At 43.9% G+C, this 20000-nt stretch overlaps 1 protein-coding gene across 2 annotated transcripts in view; it reads left to right on the forward strand.

Moving 5' to 3' along the window:
• Nucleotides 1–15587, forward strand: part of LOC307005758 (potassium/sodium hyperpolarization-activated cyclic nucleotide-gated channel 4) — a 19388-nt gene extending 3801 nt beyond the window's left edge. The window contains exons 2-10 of one of the 2 annotated variants that reach the window (XM_079626209.1): nt 1277–1415; nt 2394–2712; nt 4947–5057; nt 6346–6507; nt 9825–10043; nt 12126–12272; nt 12462–12702; nt 12933–13097; nt 13284–15587. In XM_079626209.1, the coding sequence (XP_079482335.1) occupies nt 2413–2712; nt 4947–5057; nt 6346–6507; nt 9825–10043; nt 12126–12272; nt 12462–12702; nt 12933–13097; nt 13284–15343 (3405 nt within the window). In that variant the 5' untranslated portion in view covers nt 1277–1415; nt 2394–2412 and the 3' untranslated portion in view covers nt 15344–15587. The remainder of the gene's footprint in view (nt 1–1276; nt 1416–2393; nt 2713–4946; nt 5058–6345; nt 6508–9824; nt 10044–12125; nt 12273–12461; nt 12703–12932; nt 13098–13283) is intronic. The other variant, XM_079626210.1, reaches the window with a different exon arrangement.
• Nucleotides 15588–20000: the final 4413 nt, after the last annotated feature.

Raw genomic sequence — 20000 nt, forward strand, 5'->3', positions numbered from 1 at the left:
AAATGCCATGCTTCCTAAAAATGGACCCTAATGGGAGCATGAAGGGAAACGGCATTGGGCCGAGAATAGAGCCCTGAGGGACTCCAGAGTCGGTGACCCGTAAGTGGTCGTTAAAGCCTTTAAAAGTGCATTTAGTGGGTTTAAAACCACACCGAAATACCTCTAAAACTCCATGTGAATCTGAAAAAGATGCATACACCGTTCTCCAATATTTTAGAAAGAAAAGGGAGTTTAGAAATTGGATGAAAATTGGCATGAACCGTTGTGTCCAAATTAGATTTTTTTGTTTTGTTTGATCGATGGTTGGAACACTGCGTCACACTGGAGACTTCACTCTTTTAAACACACAAGTTTAAAATCCAGTGGAAAAACACCTGAGGTCAAACTGCTATTAATAGTTTCTTGGCCCAATAGTTTAAAAAAATCTCCTTTAGAAGACGCGGTGGGACAACATCTGTGGGACAGGAGAATGTTTCAATTAATCCGTCTTTCAAAAGAGAAAGAGGCACAGAATGAGGCGATCTTATCCACAAACACATGTAAAGTCTTCTCACAGGAGGAGAACATGTAGGTTGTGATGTAGGGATGTAGTGAAGCATTAATAGTACCAAAAAGCACTCAATGTTTATGAGAATTATTTTTTTCGTCTTTTTTAAAAATGTATTTACATTTATGCATTTGGCTAACGCTTTTATCCAAAGCGACTTAAATTGCATTTCATGATACACATTTTAAATTCTTATCAGTTCTCAGTTATTGCTTTCCCTGGCAATCGAACCCAGTGGTAATTTAAAATAACATGAGACAAGTATTTAATTTTTGCAGCTTTTCTTTGGTATCTTTACATGAAATCTGAATATGCATATGAGCCTAATTAGTCTGTCTGCTGTCAGAAATGTGCATGGATCAAATATTCATAATGTGATGCATTATTCATCCAATGTATGCATAATGCATAATTCAATCAGCTACGATTTCAATTACGTTAAACGGAGACTATGAATAAAGAAACGAGGCAGAGAGATTCAGGGCCGATGGGAAACAGATTATGAGCAGATTATTACTGATCGATCGCACACCTGCAACGTATGTGTGTGTGTGTCTGTGTGTGTGACGTTGAGGATCAGACCGGCTCTCCTGTCCCAGTTTCTCCATCAGGAAGCTTGAGCCGTCTGTTATTTCACATTCTCGTTTGCGCTAGGATGTCAGTGCAGGACAGATGATTTCTGACGGGCTCAGCTGGACTCTTGCATTACTGTATTATCTCTCCATGCAGCTCTGCATCTCTCATTGGGAGATGATCAATAATATTGATCTCATAACCACAGACAGAGATAATCAGACCCTGACAGACAACGACTGAAACATGAACGAGATCCTACAGCTGCATCCCAAATCACATGCTTTCTAATCAGGTACTTCTTTTGATTAAAGTTACCATGAAATCAAAACTGACAATTCTTATTTTATAGTATTAATTCTAAATGATTTATCGGTGCACATAATTATTGCGTTAAATTCATGTTCCTGGTAATCTTGAATCAGAATAAGTTCCTCTTGCAGCATCTCTTCTCTTCTCTGATTATGTGGGCGGGGCAACCTGTCACTCACATGAGATCAGCCAATAGCAAACCACAACCATCCAATCAATTCCTCACAGACACAATCAAGCCCCGCCCACATTTGTTCTTGCTCTAGAAGCGTTTCACTCGATATACAACAGAATTCGCCTTTGGCTAAGCCACACCCTTGAATGTAGATTGACCAATCACAGCGCAGCCAAGAACGAGCTCCAACAGAGGTCCGACACTTCTTCACAGCGCTCCATTGACTTTAACACAGGCGTCTCATATTTTTGGTCTCGGCAGGCTATTACCGTCGTAGTTTTATCAAAAATATGGTTAAAGGAGAACTCCGGTCAATTTTAACATTGAGCTAATTTTTTGTAAATTTGGAGTGCTGTCAATACAGAGAACAACGACAAAAATCGGTGTTGCCTACACCGTGTTATCCTCTTTTTAAAATTTGCACCCTGTTGAGTTCATTGGGGCACGTTATAAACCTGCTTTTAGCTTCTTAACATCCTTGATGTGTCATACAAGTGCCCAGCCATGTTAGATGATTCCTTCAGAGTGAACACGAGTGAATCTGACTACAGTAGATGTGAAAGATATTAATAAAAATGAGTTATTTCAGCCGGCGCAAATACCTGTATTTACATCCTGTTTTCGGTCGAAGTCCATAGTAGTCGATTGTCGAGTTCACGCGCATAGGTTTAGTTACCTATGATCACGCGCGATGTACAAAATCACAGTTAGAGAATAAGGCATTAATTTAAAGTGTAGGGAAGAGTCTTCTCAGGTTAACGGAGTCGCTCCACCGTCTGTCTGCAGGTTTTACTGGGATCTCCTCATGCTGATGCTGATGGTGGGAAACCTCATCATCCTCCCGGTGGGAATCACCTTCTTCAAGGACGAGAACACGCCTCCGTGGATCATCTTCAACGTGGTGTCGGACACACTGTTCCTGGTAGACCTGGTGCTGAACTTCCGAACCGGGATCGTGAAAGAGGACAGCACTGAGATCCTGCTGGACCCGAAGGCCATTCGCCAGCGCTACCTGAAGAGCTGGTTCCTTGTGGACTTCGTGTCTTCCATCCCGGTGGATTATATCTTCCTGATGGTGGACCTGGAAGCTCGACTGGACTCCGAGGTAGGGGAACAAAGTCTGTCTGTCTCTCAGTGAGGCATCGTGAAACCTCAGAGCTCAAAGCTTTCTCTTCACCAGGGTTTGAAACTAACTTTTTAATTTTGGCTACTACATTTTTAAGTTACCGGCCATTCAGAACTTCAACTAGCCAAAAAGAAAAAGATTAACCAGATGAACTACTTCACAGCTTTTTCATCCTCATCCTCATCACCATAAATGTGTGATCAAATCAACAGATCAATACAGTACAGAGAACATCCAAAAAGTATGATGTTGGAAAATAACAATGTCTTTTCTGTTAACCAAATGCTTTTTAATCTTCACTATTACTTCATTGCAAATGAACAAACCCTTTTATGCTGCGTAGTGACGTGTGTGTTCACGTAAGCCAGATATGAGCAGATTCTGCGCAATACTGTATTTAATATATCATTATGACTCACGAGTATTTGCTCTAAATTTGGCTTACACGAACTTCCCCAGCAAAGTGAGTAAACATTATAACACACCAAATTGGCTCGTGATTTGACAGCGTTACTCGCCACAGTTGATTTTTACCCGCATTTGGCGGGTGTTAATTTCAAACCCAGGTTGAAACGTATCGACAGCAGAAGCTCATTCAGAAATCTGTGGTTCTTTAAGAGACATATCAGCCAAAAAATGAGGAAAATGTTTTGGGAAATTGAGTTGCTGTTTTTTGTCCATACATTGAAAGTCAGTTCACAACGTTCTTCAAAATATCTTTTTATGTTCCACTAAAGAAAGAAAGAGTATTTGGAAGCATGAACTAATTTTTCTGCACCAGAAACAGAAAGCAGGTTCAGAAGCTTAGCAGTGTTTCTGAGGTAGAAGAAGGATGTTTTTGTAACATATGAAATATGATTTTTCGAAAGATAAGTAGTTCTCTAATATAACTCCCAGGTATTTAACTGTAGAGGATGGAGTTAAAGTACATCCTTCTAAACGCAAATTGTATTCTAATATGTCCTGTGTACAGATTTTTGGTCCGATAAGTAATACATCATTATTATCTGAATATAATAGAAGAAAATTACACGTCATCCAATATTTTATATCTTTATCACACTCTGTCAACTTGGATAATTTAGAGATTCCATCTGGTCGTGATGAAATATATAACTGAGTATCATCAGCATAACAGTGGAAACTAATTCCATCTTTAATATTACCAAGTTGCAGCATATTGTCATGAACTGCTCCAAGACAGGAAGGTGGAGAATCCAAATGCAGTTTATTTAAGGGGTAATCCAAATAACAGGCAAGAGGTCAAACACAGGTAGGCAGTCCAAACAAAGAAACAAACAAACAAACAAACAAAACAGGCAGGGGTCAGAGGCAAAAGAGTAATCCACGGAACAGGCAAGAAATCCAAAAAAACCAAGAGACATGAAAACCAGGAGAAACCAGGCTTATATGGGGTAAACTAAACAAGAAGATGAGATACAGGTGAATGTGATAATGAGTGCTGATGAGTCCAGGCAGAGAATGATGGGAGATGTAGTCTGTGAGTGAACATAAAAGTCTGGTGTGGAGTGCCCTCTGGTGGCTCTCAAGGGCACTCCAGCTGGTGACCGTTACACATATAAATTAAAAATAGCAACGGGCCGAACACAGAGCCTTGCTGCACTCTTTAATTTACTGTTAATTTGGATAATTCCCTGTTTAAATAAACAAAATGTTAACGTTCTGATAGGTACGATTAAGCCACCTTAACGCCTATCCCTGAATTAGAGTTATAAACTTATAAACTTAGATATAGAATTGTGAGATAAACATTACAATTACCTTTTTATTTTTTATTCTGTGGCGGAAACAACCTTCTATAAGAAACTCACATGTTTGAATGACATGAAACGAGTAAATGATGACAGAATGGTAATTTTTGGGTGAACTATCCCTTTAACAAACAAGTGAAGTGACCCATAGTCGAGTCAGCTTTATTTCTACAGCTTTATACAGTACAGATTGTTTCAGAGCAGCTTCACAGTAATAAACAGGAGAATAACAGAATCAATGATGAAACTTCATCAAATATGAGACACAGTTGGATTCAGGAGTGAAGCAGCTCCACAGAAGAAGAGAGGATCATTATTCAGATCAAGCTCTGTTCTCGTCTGATATTGTCAGTGCAGTCAGTCTTTCAAACCTGAACTGTATCTAGGATAGACTAGTCTGTAACTGAATGCTGTGTGATGGTGTACATGTGTTTCCCGCAGGTGTACCGCACGGCTCGAGCGCTGAGGATCGTTAGATTCACCAAGATCTTGAGTCTTCTGCGTTTGCTGCGGTTGTCCCGTCTCATCCGGTACATTCACCAGTGGGAGGAGGTGAGGCTCACTCCAGCTAACAGAAATATGTTCTATCAACGGTTTGCTAATGTTCCCATTAAGATCTTACGTATAGAGAAAACATTAAAGGATTAGTTCACTTTTAAAGTGAAAATTCTGTCATCATATACTCACCCTTAAGTTGTTTCAAACCTGTATGAATTTCTTTCCTCTGCTGAACACAAAGGAAGATATTTAGAAGAATGTCAGTAACCAAACTGTTTTTGGTTCCCATTGACTTCCATAGTAGGAAAAAAATATACTATGGAAGTCAATGGGAACCAAAAACTGTCTGGTTACTGACATTCTTCTAAATATCTTCCTTTGTGTTCAGCAGAGGAAAGAAATTCATACAGGTTTGAAACAACTTAAGGGTGAGTATATGATGACAGAATTTTCACTTTAAAAGTGAACTAATCCTTTAAGGGAATGTTTTTAAAGTTTTACCATTATGCAAGTATTATGGGAACATTTACCAATTACCATTTTAGCATCCAACGAATCTGAACGCAAGATAATCATGATAAAACGGTTCTTCTGTTTCACAGAGATGCTCTCATATCGTCTAGTGTTATGAAGTTTATACTTGCATGGGTTTATAATCTTTGCCATTTTAACTGTTCAAGTCATTTTAAAGGATTAGTTCACTTCAGAATTTTAATTTCCTGATAATTTTACGTGATCCAGGATGTTAATGTCTTTTTTCCTCGGCCGGATGTCACTTTTTTGTTATTTTGTTATTACTTGTCTTAATTAAGCTTGAGATCTTTTTGATTGCATTAGTTTGGCTATTATTTCGTGTTCCTGTGACATAAAGAATGGTGATATTTTACTGGTATCTAAAGTTATGAAATGTTAATTATGGACGCATGTTTCTGTCAAGGAATGAAATAAAAAGTAATTGCAACTTTTTATCTATATTTTTATCTCACAATTCTGACTTTTTTCATTGAATTGAGAGAAATGAAGATCACAATTACAATTTCCTGATTCATTTTTTTATTCCATGTCGGAAACAAGCTTCCATTGGTAACAAAACATCCTTATTTCCAGCAAAAAAACATAATTAAATATAACAATATTGTGAAATGAAACTTTTAAATATTTCTCACTCCTAGTCAAATGTCAGTGAGTAATTGTGTCAAATATTCATGATCTCAATATTGACCAAAATCATGATGTTTGGTATAGTCAAGCATTTTAAGCAGGAGAGTGATGATAAGTGTGTGTGTGTGTGTGTCTGTGTGTGTCTGTGTGTGTGACTTGACTTGACTTGTGTTTCCCGCAGATCTTCCACATGACCTATGACCTGGCCAGTGCGATGGTGCGTATCGTGAACCTGATCGGCATGATGCTCCTGCTGTGCCACTGGGACGGGTGTCTGCAGTTCCTGGTGCCGATGCTGCAGGACTTCCCTCTCGACTGCTGGGTCTCCAAGAACAACATGGTGGTGAGCAACACACACACCACAGACACACACACACACACACACACACACACACACACACACACACACACACACACACACACACACACACACACACACACACACACACACACCTGAAGGGGTTTATTCTGAGATAACAACCGGCTGAATAAATAATTATGGAGATCAGAGATATTGATTTGAGATTAAACTGTTGTAAAATCGTACGGGTTTGTATCTTATAATTCAACAGTGTACAAAACAATAGTTACAAAATGGCCGCCGCTGCGTTTGTATGAAACGAGAGAGAGCGAGTCCACGATACTGAATTAAATAACTGGACACAAAATATTGATCCGACTGAGTTTTAATATTTTATTAGCTCATCAAACGCAACCCGTTCCTAGCGAGTGTGTAGCGCTGCTGACTTCAGTGACCCGGATGAGCCGGTGCTTCTGTTCTCAGCGGCTGTTATCTGGGAATAACTTACAGCGCGATTGACCAATCAGAATCAAGCATTCCACAGAGCCGTGTAATAATAATAATCAAACAGCTCACCGTCGGGCCGCTCAGTGGAGCAGATCAGTGTTCTGCAAGAGTCACAGCGTGAACACGGATCTGTGTGTGTGAGACCTGTGGAGCAGCACGACTGCGTGTGTGTTTGTGTGTGTGTGCACGTGTTTGTGCGTGTGTGTGTGTGTGTGCGCGTGTTTGTGTCTGTGTGTGTGTGTGTGTGTGTGAGACCTGTGGAGCAGCACGACTGCGCGTGTGTGTTTGTGTGTGTGTGTGTGTGAGACCTGTGGAGCAGCACGACTGCATGTGTGTGTGTGTGTGTGTGAGAGACCTGTGGAGCAGCACGACTGCGTGTGTTTGTGTGTGCATGTGCGTGCGTGTGTGTGTGTGTGAGAGAGAGAGAGAGAGATAGTGTGTGTGTGTGCGTGCCTGTGTGTGTGTGAGAGTGTGTGCGCGCGCACGTGTGTGTGTGAGAGAGAGAGAGAGAGAGAGAGAGAGAGAGAGAGAGAGAGAATGGGTGTGTGTGTGTGTTTGTCTCACTACTACATGCACCTGCTTGTCTTGTCGGAATATTGAGGTAACATTAAAAAAATCTAATTAAAAACAGGACACACTCACACACTCACACACACACACACACACACACACACACACAGTCGCTGACTCACTACAGTAGGGTTTTCCGCCGCTGTTGTCATGGTGATGGTTGCTACACAGCGGATGCTCAGCGTTCCCCAGACAGCAGCAGATCTGCTATATCTCTTCCATCATGTCAGTGTTGAGCACCGGGGAGATAAACACAGTCCTCTCATTCACAGAACACACACGCGCGCGCGCGCGTCACACACACAGACGGCCGCTGCGGTCGAGCTTCTGCTTCAGCTCAGCACTGGAGCGCATGTTGGCTGTGGCGACTAGTTTGCACTCAGTTCTGCAGCTCGAAGCGTCCTGTGATGCCCTGCTGGTCCATTCACACACTCACACACTGATCACGGCACCACTCACACACTCACACCGCTCACACACTGATCACGGCACCGCTCACACACTGATCACGGCACCGCTCACACACTGATCACGGCACCGCTCACACACTCACACCGCTCACACACTGATCACGGCACCGCTCACACACTCACACCGCTCACACACTGATCACGGCACCACTCACACACTCACACCGCTCACACACTGATCACGGCACCGCTCACACACTGATCACGGCACCGCTCACACACTGATCACGGCACCGCTCACACACTCACACCGCTCACACACTCACACCGCTCACACACTCACACCGCTCACACACTCACACCGCTCACACACTGATCACGGCACCGCTCACACACTCACACCGCTCACACACTGATCACGGCACCGCTCACACACTCACACCGCTCACACACTGATCACGGCACCGCTCACACACTCACACCGCTCACACACTCACACCGCTCACACACTGATCACGGCACCGCTCACACACTCACACCGCTCACACACTCACACCGCTCACACACTCACACCGCTCACACACTGATCACGGCACCGCTCACACACTGATCACGGCACCGCTCACACACTGATCACGGCACCGCTCACACACTGATCACGGCACCGCTCACACACTGATCACGAGGCTGCTTGTGTAGATGTAGCGCTGATGGAAACGAGGGTGAATCCCCATGTGACGCGACGCAGGGAAAATCTGCCTGACAGTGTGGAAGATTCCTTGAGAGACTCGCAGGGAGAAACGGCCACATAAACACTGTGTGCTTTAAACCGTACGGAGACTTACAGAAGAGCCGAGTGAAGAGAGGCTCGAAGGGTTAAATTCATAATCTAATAATAACTCGGTCATGGAGTTGTGAAGAATGGCCGCCTTCCGTCGTGAAAATCAACTAACCATATTTATAACTCGTTGAGTCCCGAATTGAATTGTTTGTAATCTTTGGGAATTGCTGCTTTGTGTGTGAGTGTGAAAAGGCAATAGAAGAACACATCGGCTCTATCACACACTGATTACACACTATCACACACTGATGCGGCTGGTCTGAGGACGAGTGTGTGTCCATGAGCGGCTGGTCTGAGAGCGAGTGTGTGTTCATGAGCGGCTGGTCTGAGAACGAGTGTGTGTCATAAGTAAGGCAGTATAAATAAGGCAGCGCTGAATAAATAGAAGCAAATAAAGCAGAAGTGATATGTAACAGTTTTTGATGTGTAATAAACACCTATACTAAATATAGAGTCACAGTACATGTACATTTTAAAATATTGTAAAGATGCAGATGGGCAGCTGACTTGACATTTAACTCTTTCCCCGCCAGCGTATTTAAAAAAAAGTTTAACATTTTTATCATTTTCACAGAAATGTAATGGCCCCCAGAACACAGGTGAAACTCAAAAAATTAGAATATGGTGCAAAAGTTCATTTATCTCAGTAATTCAACTTAAAAGGTGAAACTAATATATTATATAGACTCATTACATGCAAAGTGAGATATTTCAAGCCTTTATTTGTTATAATTTTGATGATTATGGCTTACAGCTTATGAAAACCTTTTCACAATATTCATTTTTTTTTTGTTTCACCTGTATATTGTTGTTTGAATGTCTGAACATGCAATTTATCAAAACAAAAAACAGAGCTTCTGCTTTTAAACAAAAAACCCATTTTATCTTTTTTTAATCAACTCTTGAATGTGGCTAAGTTTCATAAAAAAGCAACATTTTGAACAAAATCTGAGAAGTTTCTTTCCCCCAAAGACGGCCCGTGTGCAGCGCAGTGTTTCTGTCACGAGTCGAGGGTCTGCTCTGTGTTTCAGAACGACACGTGGGGCATCCAGTACTCGTACGCTCTCTTCAAGGCCATGAGTCACATGCTGTGCATCGGCTACGGCGCTCAGGCTCCCGAGGGAATGACGGACGTCTGGCTCACGATGCTCAGCATGATCGTGGGCGCCACGTGCTACGCCATGTTCATCGGCCACGCCACGGCCCTCATCCAGTCCCTGGACTCGTCCCGCAGACAGTACCAGGAGAAGGTAAATGCCTATCTTGGCAAGCTTCTTTATAAACATAGTCAGTTGTGTCTTACCTGAACTTCAACAGTTGAGAAATAAAACACACGTGTATCAGTGTGTTGGATCTGTTCCCAACGTGGGTTCTTTTCAACCCAAGGGCTGGGTAAAGATAGAACACATGTTGGGTTAATTTTACTCAGCAAATTGGGTTGTTTATTTAACCCAGCATAATGTGTTAATTTAACCCATCATACTGGCTTAATTCATTTTTACTATAGTATTATATTTTACTTCATACATGAATTAATGTTTACTGATTAACTTAAAGCTAGAGTAGGTAATGTTGTAGAGCTAGCCAGATTTGAAAGTGGCACATCTTCTAAGCTCCGCCCCCTCCTGTCAGTGCTCCGTCCAAAGCTACGCCCCCCCACAAACATGAACGCGCATCCACATTTGGAGTCAGTTGCATGTACCTACCAGTGATGCGCGGGTTGATCCAAAATGAGCGGGTGCCTGCGCCCGCGGTTACGAGTCATCCAAAAATATTTTAATGATATTCGGGTCGCGGTCGGTCGGGTCGTTTACCTTTGTAATTTATATAGTACTAGACACAATGTTCTATGAAATACATAGGTCTACACTTTATTGTCTGAATGCGCGAGGATGACGCACGAGCTCAGTCTGCAGATGAAAGTGGGAAATCCTTATTTACCTTTTGAATGTTGAGCGCGTTATTAACTTTTGAATAAAAGCTGACGCGGGACAAAATGCCCGATTTCCCAACGCGTTGAACTGAGCAATGCCATTGTGCCATTTTAATAGGCTACTTTTAAACGCATATAGCTCAGTAATGTCAGTTTTATGTAGCCTATTTGCTGAGAGGGGGCGGGATTTTTGTTGGGAAAGTCCGGGGAGAGACGCACACTTCGATTAGACTGGATACACACATGCAGCATCTTAATTGTTAAGAAAGTGAAATGAAATAAATGAATAAATCAAGCCTTTATTACAAAACACTAGGCTATATCATACAGTATTCTGAAAAATGCGCACCCCTAGTTCCTCCGTCTATGGCCCATGACGCGTTGAGCATTTACTAGATACTTTAAAAAACGCGGGTCGGGTACAATATTTTCTTTCTTTTTTTTGCGGTCCGAGTTGCGGGCGGGTTAGTTGAAAACGTCGGTCGGGTGCGGGTTGTTTATACATTGACCCGCGCATCACTGCTGTGCACGCAGTGGTGCTCGGGCACGAGACATGAAGGCATATGATTGGTTCTTTACATTCACACCGAATGGCAGTGATTGGTCAGAGTTTTTACTGTCCTACAGCTGCTACAGAGGTCAGATTTGTTTCATTCCTTTTTCTGAACACATAATGTATTGACTACTATCAGAATGGAAGGACCATTTCACCCAGTATAAAAAAAAATGTTTCTGAACAGGATTACCAACCCTACCTTTAAATCCTCTAAACTTTTTCTAAAATACTCCACACAACCACTGGTTTGCATGATAATTACTTTATTTTTGAATATATTTTACAGTATAACATATTTAATATACATATTTACAACATTTAAGCTTGTTTAACAAATATTAGAAGAAAAATTCAACATTTTGACTGTAAATAAATATCTGACCCAGGATCTGGGTTACACAAGAACGACGCTATAAAAAATGCTGGGTTGATTCAATCCAAATATGGGTCAAATCCAGCTGTTGGGTCAAACTTTTTAGTTACATATTTAACCCAACATTTGGGTTTGTCCATATTTGACACAAAATTGGGTTAAAACAACCCAGCATTGAAAAGATAACCGAAAAAAACTGACCCAAAAGGCTCAACCCAAGATTTGGGTAGAAAAAATAACCAAAGATTTTTTAGCGTGCCGTCTGTGTTTTTAATGTTAATCAAGCAACAAAAGACCGAGAACAATCACTCACTGCTCTTGACTGAATTACTTTTGTAACTTTATCATGCGAATTACTCGCATGATGTGCCAATTAATTAATTGCGCATCAAATTTGTCTGAGAAATGAGAAGTTTAGAGCGTGAGCAGGTTCCGCGAGTCTGACTAACAGCGCCCTGTGTGTCGTCCAGTATAAGCAGGTGGAGCAGTACATGTCTTTTCATAAGCTTCCATCAGATGTCAGGCAGAAAATCCACGAGTATTATGAACATCGATACCAGGGCAAGATGTTTGATGAGGACAACATTCTGGGAGAGCTGAGCGACCCCTTAAAGGAGGTTTGTCAACACTAAACTCATGGCTGCCTAAAGTTTAAATTTTCCGTGACTTCACAGAACTATTTTAGTTTATATTCAAACACCAGCGTTGTTGTGCTATAGTTACTCCTGGTATGTATATGTGAGTTTTTGTTGTTGCATTTTACAAGCTTTAACCATCTAAATAATGTGTACTTGTGACCTTAACAGGAAATCGTTAGCTTCAACTGCCGTAGCTTGGTGGCTAACATGCCTCTCTTCGCTAACGCTGACCCAAACTTCGTGACAGCAGTGCTCACAAAGCTGAAGTTTGAGGTCTTCCAGCCCAATGACTTCATCATTCGGGAGGGAACCGTTGGCCGTAAAATGTATTTCATCCAGCACGGACGGGTCAGCGTACTCACTCGTGGAAACAGGGAGACCAAGCTCAGTGATGGCTCATACTTTGGAGGTGAGTTTACAGCTGATTGGTTGATGTCAGATGTTTGTACTGAGCTTTCCCAACTAACAAAAATATGTTCTGAGAACATTTTTCTAATGTTCCCATTATATGTTTAATAAATCCAATTTTTTAAGTGACTTGCGACCATATTTGGCTTCAGGAAACACACCCCTGGTCAAGTGGTTTAATTGTCCTATAGATCCCGCTGTAATCTTCCTGTGGTCTTCTCCTTCACCCAGAGATCTGTCTGTTGACACGTGGCAGGAGGACCGCTAGTGTTCGAGCAGATACGTACTGTCGACTCTACTCCCTCAGTGTGGGCAGTTTCAACGAGGTTCTGGAAGAGCATCCCATGATGAGACGGGCCTTCGAGACGGTGGCAGCGGACAGACTTGATCGCATCGGTAAAACCTTCCTGTTGCTTTTGCCACTTCATAAACCTGAAACTCATCACTGCAACAAATAAATAAATCTCTTCTTCTTTGCTTTCACTATTTCTTAAATCCCTCATCCCAAATCCCAATGGTTAATAACATATTCAATTATTTTCTTTCTGTCCTAACCCTATTCTGAATTCCTTTTTCTCACAGGTAAGAAGAACTCGATTTTGTTGCGCAAGACCTCACAGGGAGGGTCTGTTGCGGGCAGCAGTTTGGGACGGGGCGGAGGGAGCCGCGGTGGAGGACAAGGAGGCACCGGTCTGGGTTCTTGTGATAGTGTTCTGGTCCAGCAAATTGTGAAGCACGACAGCATGCCCACCATGCAGGAATTCACAGCTGCGAGCAACCGAAGCAGCACCGCAGGCACAGTCTCACCCCGACCTCATCCGTTGATCTGGGCACCGCTGGTCCACGCCCCCCTCCAGACGGCTGCTGCCACCACCAACGTGGCCATTGCCTTGATGCATCAGCAACAGCAGCAGCAACAGTTGCAGCAACAGCTTCAACAACAACATGCCCTCGGAGCTGCCATCTTTCTTCCCATCTCGCCGTCACCCTCGTCATGCCCTCTTTCCCCTCCCCGTCCGCCCATTCTACTCCCTCGGCAGTCGCTCAGCTCCCTCATCGGTGTGATGGGGGCATTGCCCCCGCGTGGAGTCCCGTCCTCTATAACACCTTCACCCTCACCCTCCACTATGGGACCGACCGCCGTGGCTCCTTCAGCAGGTGGAGTTGGAAAAACTCCCACATCTGCGTCGTCAGTGTCTGCTCCCCTACAGGCTAGCAGAACTCTCCATTACAGCCTCCGCCTCCACACAGAGCCCACATCGTCACCTGTCCATAAAGTCCCGCCTCCCTCAGTAGTTGCAGCGCCGTCTATCGAAGGACGTAGCGCCGGATCCGGGCCACAGGGGGCTAAAGAGGCTTTACTACGCCACGTTGGAGGAGGGAGCACCCAAGGGCTCCCAATGATCGGTCGGCTCACCCAAGAGGCAAGACTGCTCTCCGCCTCCCAGCCGACTCTTCCCCACCGCAGCTGGGTGGGCGTTCAGCCTCTCCCACCTCTCCATCGGAAAGCATCCGGAGGAAACCTGCTGCCGGCACCCTTCCTTTTATCAGCAGGACTCGCTAGAGGAGGAAGTGCAGGTGTTTTGAGCTCAAATGCGCCACAGCTTGGTGCCACACAGATGCCTGCACACACACCCCTACTCTTGCCCTCTCAGCTGACACACACACCTCCACTCACACCAGGATCTGCTCCGCCACCCCTCGCCGCCTTCTCGTCCTCCCCAAAGCAAATCCCTCTTTGCTCCACCAACCCTCCTTTATCTCTCATGGCCGCATATTCTGGTCTAGGTGTTCCCCAAACCCAGCGAGTCAAATCCGGCACTGCAATACCGACTTCTCCTTCAACCTCTCCTCCTCCTTGCCTACGCCCTGCTTCTCCCTCTCTATCCTTCTCCACCTCTCCAACTTCATCTTCCAGCACCTCTTTGGCTCAGAATTCCCGTGTCAAACCCTCTCCTCCACCGTTATCCTGCACAACCAACTCAACACCCACCGTCACTCCTTCTCAAACCCCCACCCCAACTCGAACCCCAACCCCTACTCAAACCCCTATTCAGACCCCCACCCAATCTAGAACACCAGTGGCCATCCAATCCCAATACCAGAGTCGGTGTCCAACTCCCATCCATATCCTAGCCGCGGCACAATCTCCGACCTCAGCCTGCATCCAGTGTCCACTTCCCACCCAGACTCCAAGTAAACCTCTGAGTTCCACCCTGAGCCAAAGCACTTCTGTCCAGATGCCAGCCGCTGTCCCGGTCCTTGGTCCTCCTCCGGCACGTTCTCCGATCTCTACCCAAACCCCAACTCCCATACACACTCCGAGCTCATCTTGGACCCTAGGCTCTCCAATCAACAGCCCAGCCCAAAGCAGACCCTCAACGCCGGTTCTGGCCCAATCACACACACCATCCCCTTCTCCTGCATCCACTCCATCTCCTGCAACTTCACAGTCTCCGCAGAAGCCAGCTGTTTCCCAGACTCAGACCTTAAGTCCATTTCCCATTCCTGCCTCCTCACCTACAGTCCTCCAGTCCATCTCCACCTCCGCTTCAGCAAAAGAGGCAAAGAAAGAGCAGGACTTGCCTCAGACACAGAGAGATTCAGAGACAAAGAGACTAAAGTATCCTGCTAAGATATGAGTAAGGCGGACGCTGGTGGGAGGCTCAAGTTTTGTCCATGGCGGATTCAGGAGATGAGATATCAGTTCAGTCTATGAGCGTGTTCTCTACATCCGGCCCTCCCAGTTTTGGTCAGTCTTGACCATGGGAAGGTTTGACCCCCCGACTTTACATCTATCCCCATCTTTACAACCGATCAAGGTAAAAGCAAGAAAAAAGAGAAGAAAATGTTTGACTCAAAAAAGAGAAGAAAATGTTTGACTCAAGAACTTTTGTAGCCCTGCTGAGAAATGTCACCGGTCTGACTGGTGACCCAACACAGTCGTGTTGATCACCAGCAAAACATGCTATAGGACCATGATCTTTCACAGAGCCCCTAAAATATGTTTGAAATTCACAGAAAATAAACGCTGGTCTTTTCTTTCAACAGAAAACCAGATGAGCGCTTTTAATCTTTGGTAACACTTCATTTTACAGTGTCCCTGTTACATATGTTACATGTACTTACCATAGTAATAACAGTAAATTATGCATAATTACATGCAAATAACCCTCAACTAACCCTATAGTAGGTACATGTAGATAATTCATATTACTCAGTAATATATAATATATAATTACACTGTAACAATGACACCTTAAAATAAAGTGTAACCAAATCTTTCATAGTCTAGACATAAATTCTGTCATTTGCCAAAAATGTCTTAAAGGGAATGCAACCGCAGACCTGCCACCACTTTATGACGCATTTGCACAGAATGTTAAAGATACAAGGAGCATTTTCATATCAGATCATACACAACCTGGAGACAATGAAAGCTTAACCTGCCGAGAACCAGCTAGGGATTTACAATCACTGACCGTGACTGAGCGTTTGTCACAGGATTAGAACTTTTTTGCACTTCCGTGTCCGAGCGTACGGAGCGTGTCCGAGCGTACGGAGCGTGTCCGAGCGCACGGAGCGTGTCCGAGCGTACGGAGCGTGTCCTGGCGTACGGAGCGTGTCCGGGCGTACGGAGCGTGTCCGAGCGTACGGAGCGTGTCCGGGCGTAGGGAGCGTGTCCTGGCGTACGGAGCGTGTCCAGGCGTACGGAGCGTGTCCGGGCGTACGGAGCGTGTCCGGGCGTACGGAGCGTGTCCTGGCGTACGGAGCGTGTCCGGGCGTACGGAGCGTGTCCGGGCGTACGGAGCGTGTCCGGGCGTACGGAGCGTGTCCTGGCGTACGGAGCGTGTCCAGGCGTACGGAGCGTGTCCAGGCGTACGGAGCATGTCCGGGCGTACGGAGCGTGTCCGGGCGTACGGAGCGTGTCCGAGCGTACGGAGCGTGTCCGAGCGTACGGAGCGTGTCCGGGCGTACGGAGCGTGTCCGGGCGTACGGAGCGTGTCCGAGCGTACGGAGCGTGTCCGGGCGTACGGAGCGTGTCCTGGCGTACGGAGCGTGTCCGGGCGTACGGAGCGTGTCCGGGCGTACGGAGCGTGTCCGGGCGTACGGAGCGTGTCCGGGCGTACGGAGCGTGTCCGGGCGTACGGAGCGTGTCCGAGCGTACGGAGCGTGTCCGAGCGTACGGAGCGTGTCCGGGCGTACGGAGCGTGTCCGGGCGTACGGAGCGTGTCCGGGCGTACGGAGCGTGTCCTGGCGTCCCTCGGGCACTTACTAGAATAGCATAATTTGAGACTGAAGAAAATGTTTAGACACAGTGAATTTGTGTTAATTTAGTGTACACTGCCTGTAAACTTTAAATGGTGCATAGTGTAGAACATTAATTTCTACATGGAAAAACAGAACTACAATTTTATCGTTCTAACCAATTTTGTGTACGTGTGTTTGTCTAGCGCCGTCCGTCCATCTGTTAGACCGTTAGCCGGTGATTACCTGATCAGTATGCAAGTCAAAAGAATCAAATCACATTTAAAATCTTGAGACCTGAGTGAAGAATTACCAAAGTTCATATTTAGGAAATAAAACAATGACATGATTTCCTTCTTACCACATCTATGAATTATTTTCTCTTCGGAAAGGAGAATTTTTGTTGCGATGTCGAGTTTCCATTTGGTGCCAGAATATATACGGTGATGGAAATAAAATAAGACTGTATTTCAACTTTATGCGGGAGGGTTTAGGGAAAAGCACCAGAGTTTGAGTTATGTTAAATATGATTTTATTGATGGCCAGAGTCGGCATGCTCAGAAACCTCACGACCCGAGTCTCCATAAACTGACCCACTTTTCAGTTTAAAACGTTGTTTGCGGCTTCTCCCCTCTCGTCTCCTTTTTAATCACCACTGTAACATTTGCCCATTAAATAACTAATAATTAGCATCACAAATGTGACAAAAGTTATTTAAATAACTGTAAAGAATACATCAATATAATTCTTTTGATTAAAAAATAGAAGCAATCCATTAGTAGTTTGTCGTCTCAGGTGTTTGATGTTAGTTTTGGAATATATGATATATGTTCATATTCTCACAGTAACTGAAGTCGTGATTTGTTTTGATTGTGTGTTGCACTAAACAGCGAGCATACAGCAGTGCTTTAGTTCTGATCCCCTCTCTCTCTGTCGTCAGTGTCACACACACACACGCACGCACACACACACACACACACACACACACACACACACCTGAAGCTCTGCGCTCTTTCATCTGGACCAGAGCAGCTTTCATCTTTCTCTTGCTCTTGTACTGTAGCCGCTTCCGTTCAGTGACACACACACACACACACACACACACACCCACACCCACACACACACACACACCCACACCACACACACACACACACACACACACACACACACACACACACACACCGTTCCTTAGTGTTTTGTGCCGATAGTGAGATTATGTCTACTTCTCCCTTCGATACCATGTTGCCTAGATTGCACATTTAAGGACCAAATGTTGATTTTTTATTTGTTCTCACAGCTTTAGCTCTTGAGAATAATAGTCTCTAATGATTCATACGAGGATATGTAAGAGAAGTAATGATGAACATGTGAAAAAAGATTTTTGCCAAATCAGAATAAAGTGAATTTAGAATCAGTTTTCTGTGTCACAGTTTGTTCTCACACACACACACACACACACACACACACACACACACACACACAGACACACACACACACACACTAATACTTGGGTATCTGGCTGGTCAAAGGTTTTACCTTTAAAACACATATTGAAGCTCTTGCTATATAACTTAAATTCACTCTGACATTTTTATATAGATTGAAATCTTGATATTTTTTAAGACTACACAGAAGAAACTGCAGGATTACTCCTGTCTCAGAGATTATGGTGATATCATCTATCAATTTGCTTGTCCATCTACTTTGTCCATGCTTGACCCTCTTTATCATGCGGTCCATCACAGATGCTGGCTATCGGACACATCCCTGCCTCTCCACAGGTTAGGGTTAGAGTTATACAGGTTAGGGTTAGAGTTATACAGGTACAGGTTAGGGTTAGAGTTATACAGGTACAGGTTAGGGTTAGAGTTATACAGGTTAGGGTTAGGGTTATACAGGTTAGGGTTAGGGTTGGGCTATTTTAGGTATTTTGCCTTCTTATATCTGTTTAAAATGTGTTCATATGCAAAGTACATATCATTTAAGATCTAGTGACGGACTACTTTGTAAGGTACGCAGAACGAGGACAGAGTCTGACTGATGGGCCTTCGTCGGGAACGCTAGGCTGAAGACTGGAGCGCTAATGTCCTTATATATATATATAGTATATTAGCCGCTTTAAAGCCAGCGTATCTGACGGATGTGCACCTGCTGTAATTAACGAGGTAGATCTCGATTTTTAGTCCTTATTTTGTTTTTTTATATATTTTAAACTCTTTTTAAACTTTCTATGTAAATATTTTTTAAACTTTTTGTAAATCTGTATTGTATTTTAATTTACGTAATGTATTGTCCTTCAGCTCATGGTTGAAAATTGTGTTACACTCCCTTATAAAAGTGTCTCAATGGGACATTTCCTGTTTAAATAAAGGATATATATATATTTGTGTGTGTGTGTGTGTGTTTCACTCTGGATAAATGTGTGATCAGGAATCCGCTCAAAGCATCTGCTAGTACAAAAATGTGAAAAAAATTCATTCTTGCGTTGATATTTGCGTTGAATGCGTTGAAATATGCGTTGAAAAAACTATTAATATTTGTTTACATGCAAATGTTGTTAACCCGTTCCAATATTACCTTAACATCTCAGGGGGACTTTAAATCATGCCGATAATGAGCACTAGATGGAGCTCTTAACTCATGCAGTGTGTGTGTGTGTGTGTGTGTGTGTGTGTGTGTGTGTGTGTGTGTGTGTGTGTGTGTGTGTGTGTGTGTGAGGGAGTGTTTTAAATGCTCTACACACACACAAAATAAACCATTTCAAAGCGGAAGTCAGAGAGACTGCTGTCGAACACTAACCTCATCCTGACACACTCCTTCATTTCTCATATCTCTCTTCTCTATCTCTCAGAAACACTTTCTGCCGTGTGTGTGTGTGTGTGTGTGAGAGAGAGTGAGTGAGAGAGAGAGACACACTATAGCTGCTGTGCTCATGTCACTGGTAAATGGACGGATAATGTGTGTGTAAACAGGCACGTCACGTGCACAACATTAAAATATGTACATGATATCCATCAACACACACTCCTGAATGTCTGAATACAAAAGCAT

This window comes from Phoxinus phoxinus (genome assembly GCF_949152265.1).
Source record: "Phoxinus phoxinus genome assembly, chromosome: 10".
Taxonomy (NCBI): Eukaryota; Metazoa; Chordata; class Actinopteri; order Cypriniformes; family Leuciscidae; genus Phoxinus; species Phoxinus phoxinus.